The 20,751-nt window shown below is 43.3% G+C and overlaps 1 protein-coding gene across 3 annotated transcripts in view; it reads left to right on the forward strand.

Moving 5' to 3' along the window:
* The first annotated feature begins 2,964 nt into the window (after positions 1-2,964).
* MAML3 (mastermind like transcriptional coactivator 3) overlaps positions 2,965-20,751 on the forward strand; it is a 407,804-nt gene continuing 390,017 nt past the window's right edge. Inside the window, exons 1-2 of one of the 3 annotated variants that reach the window (XM_061584931.1) lie at positions 2,965-3,449; positions 3,559-4,762. In XM_061584931.1, the coding sequence (XP_061440915.1) occupies positions 4,313-4,762 (450 nt within the window). In that variant the 5' untranslated portion in view covers positions 2,965-3,449; positions 3,559-4,312. Of the gene's footprint in view, positions 4,763-20,751 lie in introns of all 3 variants that reach the window. The other 2 variants (XM_061584930.1, XM_061584929.1) reach the window with 2 other exon arrangements.

Genomic DNA, 20,751 nt, shown 5'->3' on the forward strand with positions numbered 1-20,751 from the left:
GCAGCTGTAGCAGAGGCCACTGCATTGGCAGAGGCCCCCTCCAACTGTCAGAGGCCAGCAGATGGGAATGCCCACTGATTCCTAGCCCCCTCCAGCAGCAAGAACTGGATTATGATCTAATACAGAAAAGCACTCGCTGTTGACCATGATAAATCACAACTGTCTTTAGTCATTGTAAGAATTATACTGTACTTAAAAATGCTGTTCCAATGACAAATAATATGCAAAAAAGTAGTATTTTTAATAATATTGCCATTGTTAAAGAAATCCAGTTATTTTCCAAGCATGGAAAATGGTCCCAAAAGGTTGCACATGGTCTGTCTGCAATTCTAGAAATGGAAATAACCTGAAAGATCATCTTACCCTTATCACTGTGCTCTGCAGGTTAGGGCCTCCTGTATATACCATCATATCAGGAGGTCCGTTCTGCACAACATCGGTGCTGTGCCACCAACACTTTGGAATTCTCTCCCTTTAAATGTTAGATAGGCACAATCTCTGTTATCTTTTCGGCACCTACTGAAGGCCTTCCTCTTTCAACAAGTCTTTTAGGTAGAGACCTTATCCCAGTCTCTGTCTGTGTTGGAATTGCTTTTTAATGTTTTTAAAGTTTTTATTTAAAGATGTTTTGTTTTTAATAAGTTTTTAAAGATGTTTTGTTTTAGTATATTTTAAAATATTTTGTTTTTAAGATGTTTTAAAGTGCTTTTTGTTTGCTGCCCTGGACTCCACTGGAAGGGCAGGATATAAATTTAATAAATAAAATGTATTTACTAATTGGATAATGTGAGAACAAAATAATACTTTCAGCTACATTTTGGATTTGGTACTTTTTTTTAACACTAAATGAATATAAAAAGTATGGTTTGGGGGTTTGTTTTAAGAATTCAGTTGAAAACAAGGTGTGCTTCCTCCCATGTGTATTTCTCTTCCCTCTTCCATGGGGCTCAGGGGGCATACATCTTTTGCCCCCATTCAAACTTCACAACCACCATTGGAGGTTCTTAGAGACCTTCATGGCTGAGTGGGGATTTGAACTTAGGTCTCCTGGTCCTAGTCTAACCCTCTAATCACTATACTACACTGGAGCCAATATGTACCCTCTTGCCTTGCACACTCAGACCAACATTTTAAGTCCTGCACTATGCCCCCCCCTCTGAAGTTTGGCAGGTGGATATGAGGCAGGTCTTTTTCAACTGTGGCATCCTTGTTCTAACATGCCTAAAAAGGTCTGCCTGGCTTACATAATTGTTTATTTTTTACTGTATAGTGAAAACAAAGTTGCTTTGAAGGACTTTGGAGGATTGGATAATCTGATGGTTAGAAGGCTCTGCAGCTATCACACACACACCACTGCTGTGTTTTTGTGCTTGATTCTGAACTTTTATTGTATTGCACACACACACATCTTGTTAGCTGCCTTAGATTTATATTTTGAAGAAAGGTGGGATATAAATACTATAACTAATCAATAAGATTAATAGCTAATAGAAAAATATTTGCATGTCTTATTATGTTGTAGTCCAACTACACCAACTGATATAGTCTTAAAGAGAGCTTTGGACTGCCACAGTTTACCAATTCACAGGATTAAGTGAATATACTGCAGAAGCCAAAGCATGTTTACTCATAAGTCCCACTGAGTTCAGTAAGAAATACTCCCTACTGCCTTCAAGTCGATTCCGACTTATGGCGAAACCTAGGGTTTTTGTGGTAAGCGGTATTCAGAGGTGGTTTACCATTGCCTTTCTCTGAGGCTGAGAGGCAGTGACTGGCCCAGGGTCACCCACTGAGCTTCATGGCTGTGTGGGGATTCAAACCCTGATCTCCCAGATCATAGTCCAACATTTTTAAGATGTCAGCCTTAAACCAATTGAAACTTTCTGTTGGATTATAACTATTACTGAATGCAATATTATCTTGTTGCATTTAATGCATCTGCCCATAAAATGGGCTAAATCCCCAGTTATCTTGGTTATTTTCATTATGGCAATTCTCAGTAAACTGCATGGAAATATCCGCTATTCTCTTGGAAAAAAATGTTCAGCGTCACATTGTTTTCTTTTTAAAAATAGAAAGTTCTTGTCTGTTTTTGGATGCTGCCCACCAGCCGTTGTTTGAATTGTTCTCATTTTGCAGTCATTTAAGTACACAATAAATATGAGCAGAGGAATGAACTGTATATTTTGTGTTTTGCCAGCTAAAGAGCTGTACGGCACTGTGTACTTCTTCAGTCAGTTCCTAGTAGATAAAACTATCGATGTTTCAGTTCTTCTTAACTACTTTTAATTACTGGTTCCACCAGTGAACAGTAGAATACCATCCAACTTCATTACTGGTAGACATTCTGGTATGTGTTAAGGAAACAGTTCAATTTCCTTTTTGCTCTGATGCAGATTGTAGATTCCTTGCATCATGCCTGCCCTTGTCTTTTTACATGTGTTACAGGGTAATAAAAGTACCTTTGGCGGATAACTGTAATAAATACAAATTATGTCTATTAGTGGAATAGTAGTAGCAGCAGCAATAATGGCTGTATTCAACTAAATCCTACTCAGAGTAGATCCATTGAAATTAAAGAACCTAAATTAGTCACATCCATTAATTTCAGTGGGTCTACTCTGAGTAGGACTAGCACTGAATACCACCTGATGATGATGATGATAAATGCCAGTAGAAGATACTGTATAAAGCTCCTACATTTCAAGTAGATTGGGATTGTTCTTAAGTCAATTTGTAAATAAATTTGGTCAAAAATAAATTAATATTTACTCCCAAGTGAGCAAGTTAAGGACTGTGGCACAGTTTCCTTACAATGAATTGTGTGGAGGTTTATGGGGTTAATTTTAAAACCAGCCTCTCCCCCCCTTGACTTTTCCACGTGGAAAAGATTGTCAGATAAGGAGAGCGATGAAGCTGCTTCTCCTTTGGTGTGGTCATGCACAGGTTCGACATTATAAAACGTAACAATTTAGGTTAACATGATAAACGCGTCAGCTTGTGCTGAAAAAGGAAACCGGACACACAGGCAGGCATATTACACGCGCGCACCCCCCCACCCCCCGCGACCAGGTCAAAAGTTGACTGCCTGCCTCCCTAGCTTCCCCTCGGATCGTTCTTGTTCCGTCCTGGCAATCCTGATTTTCCGCCGAAGGTAACAAGTAGCGTGTAGTAGGAGGTGGCGGGGGAATTAGGTGGGGATCGTCGTGTCCGTTCCCGCTGGCTAAAGGTCCGGGCCGGATTTTGCACCTTGTCCCCGGGTCTGCCTCACGGCCTGGAGGAGCTGGAGCTGCTGCTATGTTTATTGAGCGCTCTTGTCCTGGTATCACTCCGCTGGCATGGAGGAGGAGGAGGTGGAGAGCACTTGATCATTGTGATGGTGGCAGGAGGAGAAGCAGCAAGCAAAGCAGAGCGCCGCGCTAGTCTGCGTGTGTGTGTAGCAGCTCGGCGTACGTTTTGCAAATACTTCAGCGAGCTACTTTTGCAGATCGCCCCGGATTGTTCACGTGTTGACTTCCCCCAGCTTGAGGATTTGCTTTTTTTCTTTTTCTTTTTCAGGTTTCTGTTGAAAAATACAACTGAACAGCCAGAGTACTTTTGCGAACACGGTGCGGCATAAACACCCAAACTTTTTTTCCCTCCCCCCCGGAAAGAAAACACAATTAAGAAAGCCGCTTTGCCTGTCTCCTGATGGTGTGGAGCCCAAGTGCGATGTCGAGTGTATGCGTGCGATGTATGCCCGGTGTGTGCATGTCTGTAGATGTCTTGTGAGTGTGGAGAAGTGCGAGTGTGGATAGATTCCTGTCTATTTGGCACGCATGTGGGTGCGCGTCTCTCTCTTCCTCTGTTTAAATACATGGGGAAGACCAAGAAGGTTTTCGGTCCGGAATTTGTTTTGGAAATGATGGATTATTTAAACGGGGGTCAGATCTGATCTTCCCTCCCTGGAGTTTGCAACAGAACTGCTGCTGATCAATTTGTTGGGATTCCTCCTGTTTGTTGATTGTGTCTGGCGATAACCTCACAGCACCACCTCCTGGGTTTCGGCTGTTTAGATTTTCTTTCGGGGGAGGGGGCCTCCCTTCCCGCCAGAGAGGATCGGCAAGGAAGGGAGAGAGAAGGGTTTCTGTATTTTTTTTTTAAAAAAACCCAAACAACCCCAAACATTTTGCCTGGGATCTGTTGTGTCCCTTTCCATGGTCCGATAAAGAGTATCCCAACAGGAGGACCCCTGTGTTTGTGCCTGGTGTGTGGCGCCGGCATATAAAAGAGGGAGAAAAGTTCTTCCAAAATAGTGTGCACGGAGAAGAGGATGGGGGATTTTCCAACCCCCGCTGCTGCCGCGAATGGCAGCAGCATTTGCCTCAACAATAACCTGAGCAGCAGCCTCGGCGGGGTCGGTATCGGCTTGAATAACGCTCCCCACGGCCCTCCTCCCGGTAACAGCGCTACTCATAGCGGCGGCGGCGGCACTAACGGGAGCAGCGGCGTTCCCAAGCACAGCACCGTGGTGGAGAGGCTAAGGCAGCGCATCGAGGGCTGCAGGAGGCACCATGTCAACTGCGAGAACAGGTACCAGCAAGCCCAGGCCGAGCAGCTGGAGCTGGAGCGAAGGGACACGGTGAGCCTTTATCAGAGGACCCTGGAGCAGAGGGCCAAGAAATCGGGCACCGGAGGCAGCAAGCAACAGCACCAGAGCAGCAAACAGCAACACGATGCTGAGTGTGCCACGGCCGAGCAGAGGAACCACACGCTGATCATGGTAAGGGGGCGGGCGAGAGGGGGCTGGAGGGCGGCTGCTGAGCATTTGTGGGCTGGCGCTTTCTCCTTTTGGAGTTCTCTCTTCTCGCCTGAACGGATGTAGGAGTTGGGGGGCGGGCGAGAAGAGAGCGAGGGATGCTTGGCTGAAGCCAGGGAATGGGCGGAGAGAGGAAACTTTGGTCCTATAACTAATAAGGGAATCCAGGAAGCAAAATGGACTACTTGAAGAGTTGTTGAAGCTTCTGCATTGGTGGGGGTGACCGAGGCACACACTAAGCTCTCTCCCCGCCAACTCCCTGCCAGGCTCAGAAGGACACTTGCCTCTTAAATCGATCACTCCGGTAATGATTCTTCACCTACAGACGTGCCCCTTTCCTCAGTTCCTCACAAAGGTACTGCATCGATTACCGCGCAATACAATAAAGCAAGCAAATTAATTGTGCATTTGGTTGTTTCACATGCGACAAGAGAGCAGCGTAAAACACACGTCTCGGCATCAGTGCACTTGGACGGTCCAGAAAGCCTTCAGAAACGCTGTTAGGCAGTTTGAGTATCGCCGGAAAGCCCAGAGAGAGAACACGTGCTTGTGCCTGCGCGTGTATAATGCAAGCATGTCTGCGTGTCTGCAAAGATGCTCGCTGCCTCTAAATCCAGCAGAGGGAGAACATGTGGGCTGGCTTTGTCGAGCGGGAGTGACAGCCAGCCCTCGGGAAGAAAAGTTGGGCAGGTTCTTCCTTGACTAGCGGCGTGTGAGCGTGTGCATGTGCGCGCGCGTGTGGTGTGGCGCAATCCAATCAAGTCTCTTTAAACTCGCACCAGCCACTCAGCAGCCGCCTGGTCTGGATTTTTTTTTTGTGTAATTCTAAAGTTTCCGTGGCCTTTTAAAAGGCTTAGAAGTGAACAGCAAAGGGGCGGGAGCTAATCTGCCAGTGGCGTAACAACTGCTAGTAGGAAGTGGCGTTTCACACACCCCGAGTCTGCATTGATTAAAATGAATAAAACTCGTGGGTCACAGACCTTTTATTAAAACAAAATATTCCATACGTGAGGTGCCCCTATTAAAGCTCCCCCCCAAAAAAAACTTCGACGAAGGATAGTCCGCTGCTGAGCTGCTCTGATCAAATAAATCAAGAAATCCTCCTCCCTTAACCTAATTCTACCTTCCCGGCTCCCCTCCGACATGCTTTGTGTATAGATAAGATAGATCTGCTGCCCGCCCTGTTTCCTGCGTGCCTGGTTTGCAGTAGGTGTAGCCAAGTAAAGATAATCGAGTTTATGGAGGAGACTGAAATCTTAGGTCTTTGGTTGCACGGTGGTTGTGTAGATGGGAGTTGCTTGCCGGAACCCAAGAAGATAGTCTCGAGGGAGTGCTGGAGAGAAGGCGCGGGCATTCTTGTTTTTAGATTGCTATCGCTCTCTCGGATTTGTGTGATTATGTTGTTCAGTAGATCTTATACTTAGGAGCAGGAGAACTGCTTTAAGACTTCTACTGCGCCCTAGACAAACCAATTACTAAAATACGGTGTTCTTTTAAAAATTAATCTTATATTAAACCAGGTTGCCTCTCCATTCCCGGTCTCAAAACAGTGCGATCCTGTGGATGTATACTGAGAAGCAAGTCCGATTCAACTCAATGGGACTTACTCCCGGGTAAACGCGTTTTGGATTGCAGCCAATTTATTAGATCGTAAAACCTATTGAACACAGTGATGGCTGATTTTCGAGTGAACACGAGTAGGGATGCGAGGCAAATAGCTTACTCTAAAAACGTCTGCTTATATCCGAACTGTAGAGAAGCGACTTCGTGGTCCGTTTGCCTTCCTCCAACCTATGGCTGGTGTTAACACTACCCGGTTTCTAGCCAGGACCGAGTTAGAACATCCTCACCCCCACCTTTCGGAAAGCCACACCACCAGCTGGCGTCTGCCTGACAAAGCCGGGCACGTCCTTCCCCTTTTTGAAAGTTGGGTGGGAGGGTGCGGACTGACAAGCGGGGTCAGCCGCAGTGGCAGCCCAGGAGCTTGGGTGGATGGTGCGACGAGGGAGGGAGGGGAACTGGCGCTGTCTGCCGCCTCCAGCTCCTCCCATGTGAAGCGAGGGGCAATTTGTTGAGCTGGATCTCTTCCCCGTTGCGAGCGCGCTCCCTTCTCCTTCGCCGGTGCCGCCGCGCGAAAGGCCGGCTTAGTCGCGACCCGCAGGCGGAGTCCGCTACACCTTCCCCCCGCCTCCCGAAAGCCGCCCCGGTGCTTTGTCTGGTCTATCGACCGCACAGTGATTGAGGGGGTGGGGAAGAGCTTAACACAACCCAAATTGCGCCCTCCTGGAAGCAAACGTTGCTGCACGGCATGTCTTTTCCTCCCCCTGAGGCGTGGAAACCCCCCTTCTTTCTCAGGGGGGGAATGCTGCTGCTGCTCCCGACGCCGGCTCCTCCTACTTTTTTCAGTGAAAGGCAGACAGAGGGAACGCCCCTGTTGGAGACAGCGAGGCGTTCCTCTAGTGTAGCTGTAAGAGCGAAGAGGAGGGGGGATGAGATAGACAGATAAGGCGCTTAGCCTTACCACACAGGCATACACCCCCATCTCTCTCCTGACCTGGCGTGCGAGCAGTCTGGAGAAAAACAGCCCCCTCTCATAAACAAGGGGGGGTAGGGAGAAAGGAGAGAGACGAATAAGGCACAGGAAAGCACAAAGGGAGGCTCCTGACTCGCAAACAGGAAGCCGACAAGACCATCTATGCTGTCGTTTACTTGGCTCTTCCCGGCCCCTAATAGGGTTTGGGTTTAGTTCTCAAGCTGATTTTTGCTCCACAGTGGAGCTTGTACTTGCACAACAGTGTTGCACTCTGAGGACTTGGGCAGTGAGCAAGCAAGCTACCCAACAAAAGCCTTCTTCACATTCCAATCCTGCTTTTTCGAGCTGGGGAACTGACTCACTTGAGAAACAATAGTTTCCTTCTGGTCTTTAGCTTCCAGATGGGATTTGGGAGGTATTTGTATGTGCAGAATCTCTTTACTATGGACAAGAGATGGGTTGTTTTAATGTGCTGGGCAGGTCTAGGTTTTCCCTCTAGATCTCTACCAGAAATAATAAAGCAGATGTAATATCTTTTGATTTCCCTGTATATGACCTGTATTAAATAACACCCTAATATTTCAGTCATATTCTTCACTTGAAATGTAATATTTTCTTTGTTTGTATTTGGGGTCCAAAATACTTTCATAAAAAGTGTTGTGTCTTTTGTAATTAAGAGTAGCAAAATCCAGAGAACTTAAATTACAGCACATCCTTTTTTAATATGTCTCCTTATTTAAAGTTGTAGTCCTATGTATACGTACTTAGAAGTAAGGCCTATTGAACTTGTTGGGTCTTGCTTCTGAATAAATGTGGAGAAGATTGCACTGAACATCTTTAAAACTCAGTGGATTAAAATTACTTGTATTACGAAATCCATAGTTAGGGATATTTGTATTAGACTTTTTGTATTATTGCACCATGTCATTGTGTCATTGTGTGCGTTGCTGTTTAAAAAATAAGACTGTTATTTACAGCCACTTTAAATATGGGAGAGAGTTTCACTAACAAGATGCTGAGAGGTGGGGGAGGGGGGTTCACCAACAAGATAGTTGTTAAGATTTTCATGAGCAAGAGCAAATTGTGGTTTTCCCTTAGTGTGTAGTGGCTCTCCATAAAGAAGAGTAGTGTGAAGTCTTTCACAGCGTCTTTGAATCCAGTTTGTGAGACTTTGTCAGGAGAATCAGTGAAAGGAGCAGTGATGAATACACACCTCCCCAATTGTTGTATTGGCTGTCAATGCTGGGGGAAATGGGGTAGTTTCACAAAACCTTGCAGTTGCACATGTCTGATCCCTCTCTTTTCCTCACTCTCAATATGGGGAGCAATAAGTTGCCTTAGCTGAGCAGGGTTTTTTTTTTTGTTATACTTGAGGAGGCTTAAACTATTTTTGAGGGTCTGTGTGTCTTGGTGTTTTTCAAAATACGTTGTGCTCTGTAATGTACGCTTTACTAAACAGCCGGTAAACTTTTTAAAAGCCAGACGTTTTCCTTGTGAATTAATGGTCTCTCATACAGAGCCAGTACAGCCTCTTTTCCACATCTAGGGACTCGCATGCTTGATGAACCACTGTAATCTAACACTGCAGCATCTCGGCAGGACCAACCTTTGAAATTAGGGATAGGGACCTGTGCCCCTCCAGGTGGAAATCCTGCTGTATCTGGAGTAGGTTTGGAAAGATCAGTAAATGACAGTTCTCCTAGTTTCTCATTTTCCAGTCTTAAATTCAGTTCTCTACATTTCTGTTGCAAGTTGCCATTTTTTATTCTCATGAAAATTCTCCAGCATTTAAGTGTGAATTTCTCTTAATCCACACTTTTGTAGGCAGTTTTGACTAACATACACATTTTTGCTACTACTGTGTATTATGTTTTCACTCATACATTCAGTTTTATGCTCTTTCCCCTAACATATGCATTTATGTAAACATTGTTTGGTTGATGAACTACATTGCAAAATTCAAATAAGTGCAAATTTCAAAGGATGACTGTGCTTTTGTTCTCATATTGTTTCAGAAAGTGTGGATTTGATAGATTCAGCTTGAAATGTGAACTGAATTGAATTTCTTGCTCATCCCTAATCTGGAGGTACCTTTGCTTCTTACCTAAGGCTTCCAATAGCCCAAAGGCCCCTGGACATGGTGATGGCTTTGCTTATTCTGGGGACAGCAGCATGGTTGGGGGCATTCTATGCTTTTTTTGCAGTTGACCAGATAATAAGGAAGGGTAATTTGGAGGGCGTGGAGACATGTGTGCTTTCTCAGAGTTATAGAAGCTGATTTCTCACCTTTCCAGTTCGTTGGTGCTCTCTCACACCTTTCACAGAATGAAGAGAAAACATGTTTTTCAAAGTGTATGTGCTAGTTATAGTTAAACACTAATTTTGGTGCCATCAGTCTTATGCTACCAATTTTGGAATAAACTTCATAAACTATTACTCATTTTCTATTGTCATATTTACTGTACAATGCATCTCTCTTTAACCCATTTTGTTTGTAAGGTAGAGACAGAAATCATGCACGGGATTGGGCTGAAAGTCTCTTGACAGTAGAAACTGCACTTTATTTGGAAGTAAGACCCCATGAGTTCAAAAGGACTAGTTCTCAAGTCCTTGTGTAGGACTGCAGCTTTTGTCTCAATTAAAGTGAGGCCATCTTATCAAAGGCCCTTTTACTTGATTATTTGGAAAATCACAGGTAAAATGTGAAATACCATTATGGAATAGTCTCCTTCAGAGAAAGTTATATCCACTTAACCCCAGTTGTAAGAGGTTGGTGTATAAACACTTGATAGGACGCATGTGTAGTACATTATATAGCTTATTTTGCTAAACTTTGGTTTTGCTGTTTATGAATAGTAAAATTTCTGAAGATTTCATTCACTTGGATATAGCAGAAAGTAGTGAAATTAGGGAATGTTGTGCCCAATTATAAGTGTACAGTAAAAGCCTATGCATTTTTTAAATATTCATAGTTTCCCCCCAGCCCAGTCTTTGTGAAAGCTTGTTTAATTTTTCTGTCATGTAACTAGGAGTGTCTTTAATGCTGTGCTAGTTAGTTTTTTAAAAGCTGGCAATCCATCCAAAATGCTCCTCTCCTCCTCCTCAGACCAGTTCCAAGAAACATCTACTCATTCCCATTCTTAGCCAGCTAATCTGCTTTCTCATTTCCTACTGTGTAGAGTGTATAATTTTTCTTTGGCAAATGTGGTTCAGTATTACAAACCATTTTGAGATTTCTGTAATTTAGCCATGCCTGTGTTAGTCCATTATGGTTCTGCTCTTCAATACTTGTTAGTAGTTTCTTGTGCTCTGAAAGACTATTTCATTGACTGACATCTGATATTGACAGGTTCATCCTGTGCATGATTACTCTGAAGTAACTCCTACTGAGAGCCAGTTGAGATGTGATGATGGCAGATCCATGTGTTCAAACTTGCATCTGGTGTATTTATTTAGAAATATGAGGTGGGTCCAGATTCAACTGCAAAAGGCTGCATGGGAATCCACCACCCTGTCTGTTTTGCCTTTCCTCAGCTGTGCCCTAGCATCACATTTCCTTCAGCCAGTTTTCAGTACCAGAAATGAGCTTAGCTGGGAGAGAACAAAGTGCTCAGGGAGGGAGTCTGTAGGAAGTAAATCATGAATAGGGGGAAACTTCTGCACTACTCTTTTGTTGCCAAAATTGCACCCCACTGTTAGTGTCTACATGACTACAGCAAATAAGAATTTGAGCTAATGGATCAACCACTCTTGCATCTAGTTCAGAGGATCTTACTCCTAGGCTGCTGTTCATAGGACTGCAGCCTTTGAATTGGATCCGATACATACTGTACCCAGTAAGGCTTACTTCCTAGTCAGTGTGCATAGGAATGTAGTCTCTGGCGCTAAGATATCCTTCAATGTTGTTTCTGCCTGATCCCGAGAAATACTGCACTGAAGCAACACCTCCTGGAGTCCTGATTGGCTGTAGTAATATTCGTGTATAAGAAGCTGGAATTAGCAATTGAAGTTTTCAGTGGAAGTCTCTACAGCAGCATTTATGCTTTCTCAGGGAAGCATGGTGTTTTGCTTGCAGTCGAAGAGAGCATGACATGGAATAAGGAGAGGAAAGGGATGATGAGATGAAGGAGAAACTAGACACAAGGATTAGGCTAAAGTTATTGCACAAGGCAACTGGGGGCTAATGCAGAGACAGAAAATGGTGATGTACTGAGAGAGATTATTTTAACAGAGATATTCTGAATTAACTGAAGAGATGAGAGTGAACAAGAAGGAAGACCAACAAGGCAGTGGTCCAAGGGGAAAAAAACACAACTAGAGCATAAGCAGTTTAGCATACATACAGGTTTGGTAAATTTTGATGAAAAAACAGCTGCTGGACTTGGCAGTGTGAAGAAAGAACGTAATGAAGAGCCAGCAACTAATCTAGTTAGTTTCATACTTGGAAGATGACAGGAGAGAGAGGTTTAGCTTTATCTAATAGTCAGGAGAGACAGTGTTTGAGGGCATATTTTCATAAATGTTCTTGGAAGAGAACTTGAGAAAAAGTCTAAGGTGGGGACAAGTCTGTCTGAGTGGTCTGCCATGATTATGCAAAGGTTACGAATAGAACTGAAAGCAAGGAACCCTTCGTTCCAGCTCCAGGAAATTTTAATTTGAGTTTGTCTGAGATTTGATATGCCTCTACCATGGATCAAAACCAGAAATTGCTTAATTTCTAACAGGCTTAAGTCTGAGATCTTTTAGGGCTAGCAGGTGCAAAGTACGTTATACACACTCAGTGATAATATCTATATACAATATTATAGACATGGCACCAAATGCCTGAAAATATCTTGTAAGAGTATTGTGTCCAGATATCTAAATGTTGTTTCAATGTAGGCTGTATTTGTCTGTGACATTGATCAGAATGTGATGAATAGTTTTAAGAAATTGTGTTGGCTAGATGCAAAAGAGGACAGGGCTCCATTTCTTTTAATAGTTGCCATGCAAGTTTCACCTGCTGAAATTACCTCTTCAACACAACTGGAACGCTGTCCTCTTTTGCATCTGGCCACTGCCCTATTAAGGGAGGGCTGTAGCCTGGTGGTGCACATATGCTTTGCATGCAGAAGGCCCCAGGTTCAATCCCTGGAGATCTATTTCCCAGTCAGTGTGCGTGATACTGAACTAGATGGACCAATGGTCTGACTTGGTATAAGGCAGCTTCTTATGTTCCTGTTTACTGTTGAGAGGGGAGAGAGACACATAAACGTGATTCAGTTAAAGAGAGTAGGCAAAAGTTTTCTACTACTATTAATTTGCATTAATTTACAAGCAGCACAGTCCTATGTATGCTTCTTCAGACTATGTCCAACTATGTTCAGTCGGGTTTATTCCCTAGTACGGATTGTAGACTTGTCACCCTACCCTGTACATATGTATTCAGTACTGAGGGGGTCAGTTGACTACAGTGGGGCTTATTTCAAGGTAAAGTGGGTACAGGATTATGGATTAAATGTGCAAGTGTTTTGCAGTGGCGAACTGTAGCTGAAAGGTCAAGTGGGCTCTCTAATGTAATTGATAAGATCTATTTTACTTTTATTAGAGAGTTTACTTTTAATTATTTTAATGGGGGGGGAGAACCAAAATATAAAATTAGGCTGACTTAGTTTAGGTGAATTCTGTATTCATTTTTGTTTGAATTTCATAGAGAAATTTGCCAAAAATTTAGGCAACTGTATTGATTTATTAGAAGGGAAAATAACAGTATGGTAACATCTTTATTAGAGTCAATCAAAAAGGCACAAGGAAGTGATCAAGCTTTTGAGTGTTATCAAAATTTCATCAGTCTGGAAACCTGGTATTTATTATCTGGAGAGAACTTTGAGCTCACATGCCATCCTCAGCATATCAATAGCTGGATGTCTGTTTATGGGAGGATAACAAAGAAGAGGTGGCAGAAGATGCATAGTCATTTGATGCTTCCTTTAAATCTTAACCTATTTTAATCTGGACTCAGGCCTGGTTATGAGACTGAATTGGCCTTGGTTGCCCTGATGGATGGTATTTATTGGGAGAAGGATAGGGGGAGTGCGACCTTGTTGCTTTTACTTGATCTCTCGGCAGCTTTTGATACTATTGACCATGGTATTCTTATGAGCTGATTTGGTAAGATGGGTATCAGAGGCACTGTTTTACAGTGGTTCCATTACTATCTCAAGGGTTGATTTCAGATAATAGCATTGGGTGATTGTCTTTTGGCCCCATGGCAGTTGTGCCATGGGATGCTGCAGGGCACCATCTCATCTTCAATACTGTTTAATAGCTATATGAAGCCATTGGGAACAGTCAGTAAGAGATTTGGGGTGCCAGCAGTACATTGATGATACCCAGCTCTGTTTCTTGGTAACATCTGTATCAGGAGAGGCTGTGCAAGCCCTGGACCGGTACTTGGACTCGGTAGTGAGCTGTATGAGGGCCAACAAACTGACTCTGAATCCTAGCAAGATGGGGGTGCTGTGGATAGGTGGTTTGAGAGTGGATAATTGGTCAATTGCCTTATTTGAATAAGATTGTACTCTCCCTGAAAGAGCAGGTTTGTAGTCTCGGGCTCCTCTTGGATCCATCTTTGTCGCTAGCGGAGCCAGGTAACCTCAATGACCTTTTACCAGGTGCAGCAGTAAGACAGGTGTGGCCATCTCTGGCCTGGGATAACCTGACTACTATTGTCCTTGCATTGGTAACCTCCAGGCTGGATTACTCCAAAGCTCTCTATGTGGAGCTGCCCTTGAGGTTGGTCTGGAAGTTGCTGATGGTGCAAAATACAGTGGCACAACTGCTTATTGGGGCAACGATATCACCAACATGTTGTTCCATTGCTGAAAGAATTCCGCTGGTTGCCAATTAGCTACTGGGCTAAGGGTGCTGGTTTTGGTGTATAAAGCCCCATACAGCTTGGGACCAGAATACCTGAAAGATTGTCTTACCCCTTATATACCCAGTAATGACTGTGCTTTACAGGTGAGGGCCTCCTGCAGATTCCATCTTATCAGGAGGTCTGTTCCACACAACATAGGAATCAGACCTGTAGTGTTGTGGCACCCACACATTGTAATTCCCTCCCCTTAAATATGAGACAGGCACCATCTCGGTTGTCTGTTTAGCACATACTAAAGGCCTTCCTCTTTCAACAAGCCTTTTAAGTAGACACTTTCATCCCAGTATGTATCTGTACTGGAATTGTTTTTCAGATGTTTTTATTTTATTGCTTGTTGTTTGGCACCCTGGGCACCTTTGGGGGAGGATGGGCGGGATATAAATAAATAAATGGCTTTTTGGGGGTGGGATTTTTTCCCTTAAGAATTAAGATGACTGTGTCCAAACAGTAATTTGTGCAGGAAGTATTTGAAGGACTTTCAATTGAAGGGTCATAGCTCAGTGCTACAGCACATGCTTTGGATGCAAAAGGTCTCAGGTTCAATTCTTTGCATCTTCAGGTAGAACTGGGAAAGATCCATCTGAAACCCCAGAAAGCCACTCCCTCTGAAAAGTTGTGCTTTGCATAAACTTCAGAATATAACTGTAACAGCTGCACACAGTCATTCTGGGTCCCTGGACGCTTGGGGAAGGGAGATCTGGCCAGAAAGCGAGTATATTTCTTTCTTGCATCCTGCCACTTCACATTAAGAGCTTGCTGCCACCAAATAAGGGTCAGGTGATTGATTTGATTATAGGATGCCCCTTGTTAATCAGCCTAAGAACAACAATAACAAAACCTTCCTTGGGTCTCCCCAAAACCTCTTGTGGTAGCTTGGTATAATGGCTTCAGACATGGGTGGCGAAGATAAGGAGAGACCACACTAGATTTATATAACAAAGAGTTTACTAGGACAGAAAGAAAAATACTGAGTTTAAGCCAAGCAAAATTATAGAGAAAGAAATGCAATGCCCCAAAATGCTACTATATGTGACACAGAAAAAAAAACAGGAAACCCAGAATATCCATTACAGAACAAATTACATAAAATCATAGAATTGTAGAATTGGAAGGACTCTGTAAGGCCATCGAGTCCAACCCTGTGCTCAATGCAGGAATCCAAATGAAAGCATACCCGACAGATGGCTGCCCAGCTGCCTCTTGAATGTCTCCAGTGTTGGAGAGCCTACCACCTCCCTACGTAATTGGTTCCATTGTCATAGTGCTCTAACAGGACATTTTTCCTGATCAGTTGAAATCTGGCTTCCTGTAGCTTGAGTAGGGTTGCCAGGTTCAGGGCCTGAGACTGATCCTGTATCTTTAGGAGAAGAGAAAGTCAGCCAAGTGCAGGTGTTCTTGCAACTCTGTAATGGGAAAAACCACAACGTGGGATTCTCCCTTCCCCCTGCACAACTTTGAAAGATACAGAAGACCTCTTGGAGGCCGGGCCTGGCAGAGGGAAGGGAGAATTCCGTCTTGTGGTTTTTCCCATTACAGAGTTGCAAGAACACCTGCACTTGGCTGACTTTCTCTTCTCCTAAAGATACAGGACCAGTCTCACGCCATGAACCTGGCAACCCTAGTCTAAACAGTCCCTAGACCAGCCTTTCCCAACCAGTGTGCCTCCAGATGTTGTTGGACCACAACTCCCATCAGCCTCAGCCAGCATTGCCAGTAGTCAGGAAAGATGGGAATTGTGGTCCAACAACATCTGGAGGCACACTGGTTGAGAAAGGCTGCCCTAGACTCACCAGGGCCTCAGTAGGATTTCTTGCACATGAGTAGCCCTGTGTTCTTTGAGGTCTTCCATTCAAGCTCAGCAAACTTCTGCCTGTCTCCCAGCTCCTTATCACAATGAGAACCTGCCTTGTTCTACCTAGCTCCAGACATACTGCCTGTAATTTTCATTTCTGTTGCCCTGCCAATCATATGCCTCAGCCCGGTAGATCACAGGAAGTCATGAATGGGCCAGACTGGGATGTAACTTTCCACACATAGGCAATGGCAAACACACTGCCTTGATAGTTGTGCCCCCAGGCCAGATTATGTGATCAACCAGGCGAGGTGATTTGGGCAGATTAATCCTATAATTTCTTAAACACAGAAAAGTACAGACTTGCACCCCTATATTATACACAGCATTTCCTGAAAAGTGAAGTCCATATTAACAGGACAGGACAGCAAAGCCAATTCTTTCAGAATAATGTTATATATCCTTGGGCAATTTTTGGGTGTTTTATTGTAATATGAGTAAATTGAACAAAGCAAGTACTAGAATGTTTATCTTTTTTCATCATGGTGATTCAGGTTCAGAACTGAATATTAGCTGATTAAACAGGTTGGCTGTAACTTGCAAGGAAACCATGAACTAATGCATATAGCATGTAAATCTGTGATAATTGTTCCTGATTACTTGTGTAAAAGAAAAGCAGCCATTATATTTATTTATCCAAAGAGCTTTGACTGTGCTTTATGACCTTTCATGGCTGCTTTAAACTTTGCAAGATTACTACTCATAATTTTGGAAGTGAAAGGTGCATCTATTGTAGGACTGAATTCGATCAGGCTTCCCTATGGAATGAGAGTTGGAAATGAATATAGCTCAGTTCCATAGACAGACAAACAGACACATATGCGCATACATTTCTCTAGTAATCACACTTGATATCAGTGGTGTGATCAAAGCATATAGAAGTCAATGGGGAAAGATTATTTTTGAGTTACATTGGTTCAGTTTGGCAGATGCATTGGCAAAATTTATTCTGTCATGAGAATGAGCCTTAGTGAGTCTCAGTGAGCTATGTCCTTCCTTCCTGTGCCAGGAGAGGATATTAGAAACTTACACTTCTAGTTTGTGGCCTTTTTCTTCAAATCTGGTAAACAATGGCTTCTAATCCCTTTCCCTTGTATGCAAGTGTACCAGCCCGAAGCTTGCCCTTGTCTGTCCTTATAGCAATAAACTATGGATTATTGCCTGAATTGAGCCATTGTGCTCTTTGTGCCTCTGGTGCTTAAGAAACATAAATTGTTTCTACACATGTGAAAGGGATTTTCACACTTTTATCTCTACTGCTTCTAGCGTGTATATGTTAGAATCCAGTTGCCTGAAACCTGGTCATTCTCAACATTAGTATGTGAATGCTGACAATTCCAGGTGAATTTTGTGATTGCTGGGGGTGGGGAGAAAGAGAGGTTTACTTGCCCACTTTTCAGAGATACACCAGCAAATTCTGTGACAAATTAGGATAATAGAATGGTGACTCAACATTCACTGGTATTTTCATATTATCAAATTTTAACCCCTTTCCTTGGGACTGTCAGCATTCACATGTAAGTATTTTGACATTCACCCAATGTCAGACTTAAGATATTTATGAAAATCATCTGGTGGTGAAATGTAGATGCCATTAAAAAGGTGTGCTGAATATCCTACGATAGGATTCTGAAACATGACTGTCAAATAAAAAACAAATGTTACCATACATACTGCAGTAATGCCTTGACCCCATTGTTATTGCAAGGATATGTTCACACAAGACTTTCAAAGTACTATTTTGTCTCTAGGCCATATTGGGCAAATAAGGGCCACTCCAAAAACCATTCAATTACAAGTTATTTGTGTTGTATTTCATATAAATTGGGTTATTGTCTTGTGTATATTGTGGTACCTTAGCTACTTGTTCATGGGCATATATTGCAATTATTCATCTGCATGAAGAATGATTTCTTCTCTCTTTCATTGGGGCTTTCCTTTTTATCTCTCCTGCATGCACACGTGTGCATGCACACGTGCAGTGAGTTACTGGGAACATCAAAACAGAGACGGACCTAAAATTGTGCACTTATTTATTAAAGTTCCCATGTCTGCTTCCATCTTACTTATACGACCTGCATGACAAGTACTCATGATTTATACAGTGCTCATCACTACAAAAAAACCCACCCTATGTTGTGTATTGTATAAAAATAAAATCTCAGCCTAAAGATAAGAACCTACAGAACTACTGTAATCCTTCTGTTTATTTATTTATTTATTGTACTTATATACTGCCCCATAGCCGAAGCTCTCTGGGCGGTTCACAGTAACTAAAAACATTAAAACAAATATACAAATTTAAAAGCACATCTTTTAAATACAATTTAAAACACAATTTAAAAATTTAGAACAATTTAGAACGCATGCTAAAATGCCTGGGAGAAGAGGAAAGTCTTGACCTGGCGCCGAAAAGGTAACATTGTTGGCTCCAGGTGCACCTCGTCAATCAAAACATTCCATAATTTGGGGGCCACCACTGAGGAGGTCCTCGCCCTTGTTGCCAGACTCCCAGCTTCCCTGGGAGGAGGCACCCGGAGGAGGGCCTTTGATCTTGAACGTAGTGTACGTGTGGGTTCGTATCGGGAGAGACGTTCCATCAGGTATTGTGGTCCCAAGCCGTGTAAGGCTTTATAGGTCAAAACCAGCACCTTGAATCGAGCTCGGGAACATACGGGCAGCTAATGTAAGCGGGCCAGAATCAGTTTATATGTTCAGACTGTCTGGTCCCTGTTACCAATCTGGCCCCTGCATTTTGCACAAGCTGCAGTTTCTGAACCGTCTTCAAGGCAGCCCCACGTAGAGTACATTGCAGTAATCTAGCTCGGAGGTTACCAGAGCATGGACAACTGAAGCCAGGTTATCCCTGTCCAGATAGGGACGTAGTTGGGTCACCAACCGAAGTTGGTAGAAGGCACTCCGTGCTACTGAGGCTACCTGAGCCTCGAGTGACAGAGATGGTTCTAGGAGATTTGGGATTAAGGATATTTCATAACTACTTGTTAAAATAAATGCCCACACAGAATAAAAGTATGAGGTGCCTTGTGAAACTGACAACAAAACAAGCAAGACATTGGTACAACCTTTAGCACCATATATACAAAGGGGGGGGCAGGGGAATGCCATGGGTCAATAAGGGATAACTGGCATCCTGGCTGTTTAAACAATGGCAACTCAGAAACACTCTTGGGTATTGGAACATCTCTGTTTCTTGCACTCTGAAGGTGTTATGCTATTGTCAGTTTGAATTGAAAACTATACACTAGTTTGCTCTTCAGTAGAATCAGGTTGTTCTTCATTCAAAACAAACAAGTGTCTACCCTGTTGCTACAAATCTCAATGGAAAGCTGAACTGGCAAAGATAGCAGGACAGACTGTTTTTTCATAATGTTCAACAGAATCTTTCATTAGCATTATTCATTCCACTGCTGTTTTGTTTGGTGCTTTCTATTGCATAACCTTGGAACATTTTGTTATGTTCGGTCAAAGTCATGCAAAACCTAATGAGTGCAATCTCAATTTCTGGATTAGTTGTTTGGCCGCATGCCACTTACTCTGATATAGGCCTAGAGAAGAAAATAGGAGTAATTCAGAGTAAAAACCTTGAAGTGAAGGTGTTGTTTCTTAGGCCTGTGCTTGGTTAACTGCAGCTCAACACCCACTTAGATGAATAAAAACACTCCTGAAGGAACGATTGGTAGCAGAGGAGCAGTAGTGGGAACAGGAGTGTCTTACCCTTTCCCTGCACACCATTGCTGTCCTCCAGTATCCATCCCCATGCCAGCACAGAAATAAAAAAGCACATTTCTCCCCATTTAAAACTCCACTGGGAGAAAAACACACACTAGAGAAAGCAATCTAGGGTAGGAAACTGCAAACAGGGAAAAGATTAAGCACAACTGATCCCCCTTCTGCTTCATGACCCCAGATTGTTCCCACCTGAACTAGCATTTCCTCACTATAACGTGCATTTTATGCATAGCACAAAACGGATTCTCTTGGTAGTTCCTCCACCCTTGGAAGTTTGTGGGGTGGCAGCCCAGGAGAGGGCATTATCTATGACAGCCCCTAAACTGTGGAATTACCTCCTTACAGAGGTGCATCTGGCACCTTCACTGTGTAGATTTTGTCATTTACTGAAGACGCATCTCTTCACCCGAGTCTTTGATACCTGAGTTTTCTTTGAGCACCCACCCTGTTCTTCTGATGTAAATTGCTTTAACTGATTTTAACATTTAATATGCAGGTGTAAATTCTTCTAACCAATTTTAATTTTGTTTTATTCCATTGTTGTAACCTGTCCTGGGACCTGATGGTGACGGGCAGGTAAGCAATCAAAGAAAAAAAGTAGTTGGGAAGCCTGGAGGGAGATAAGGATGGGAAGGAGAAAATGGAGAGCGAGTGGTGAAACAGATGGAACAATGAAAGAGGAGAAGAAAGTCCTCTGCCAGTGATTGGTTCAGACCTCTGGCAAGGGTATTCTGTCTCTTTCCCAACAACCCGCTGGGTAGGGAGGGAAGGAGAAAAGGAGAATTAACCTGGTTCCCAACCAGAGAAGCAGACTCGGGACTTGAAGGCTGGGTTTTTCTACGTAAAGCTTTATTCCAGAAATCAGACAGGGAGCTAGCATCTCATGCTAGGCCTAAATC

This window comes from Rhineura floridana, chromosome 9 (genome assembly GCF_030035675.1).
Source record: "Rhineura floridana isolate rRhiFlo1 chromosome 9, rRhiFlo1.hap2, whole genome shotgun sequence".
In the NCBI taxonomy this organism is placed as follows: domain Eukaryota; kingdom Metazoa; phylum Chordata; class Lepidosauria; order Squamata; family Rhineuridae; genus Rhineura; species Rhineura floridana.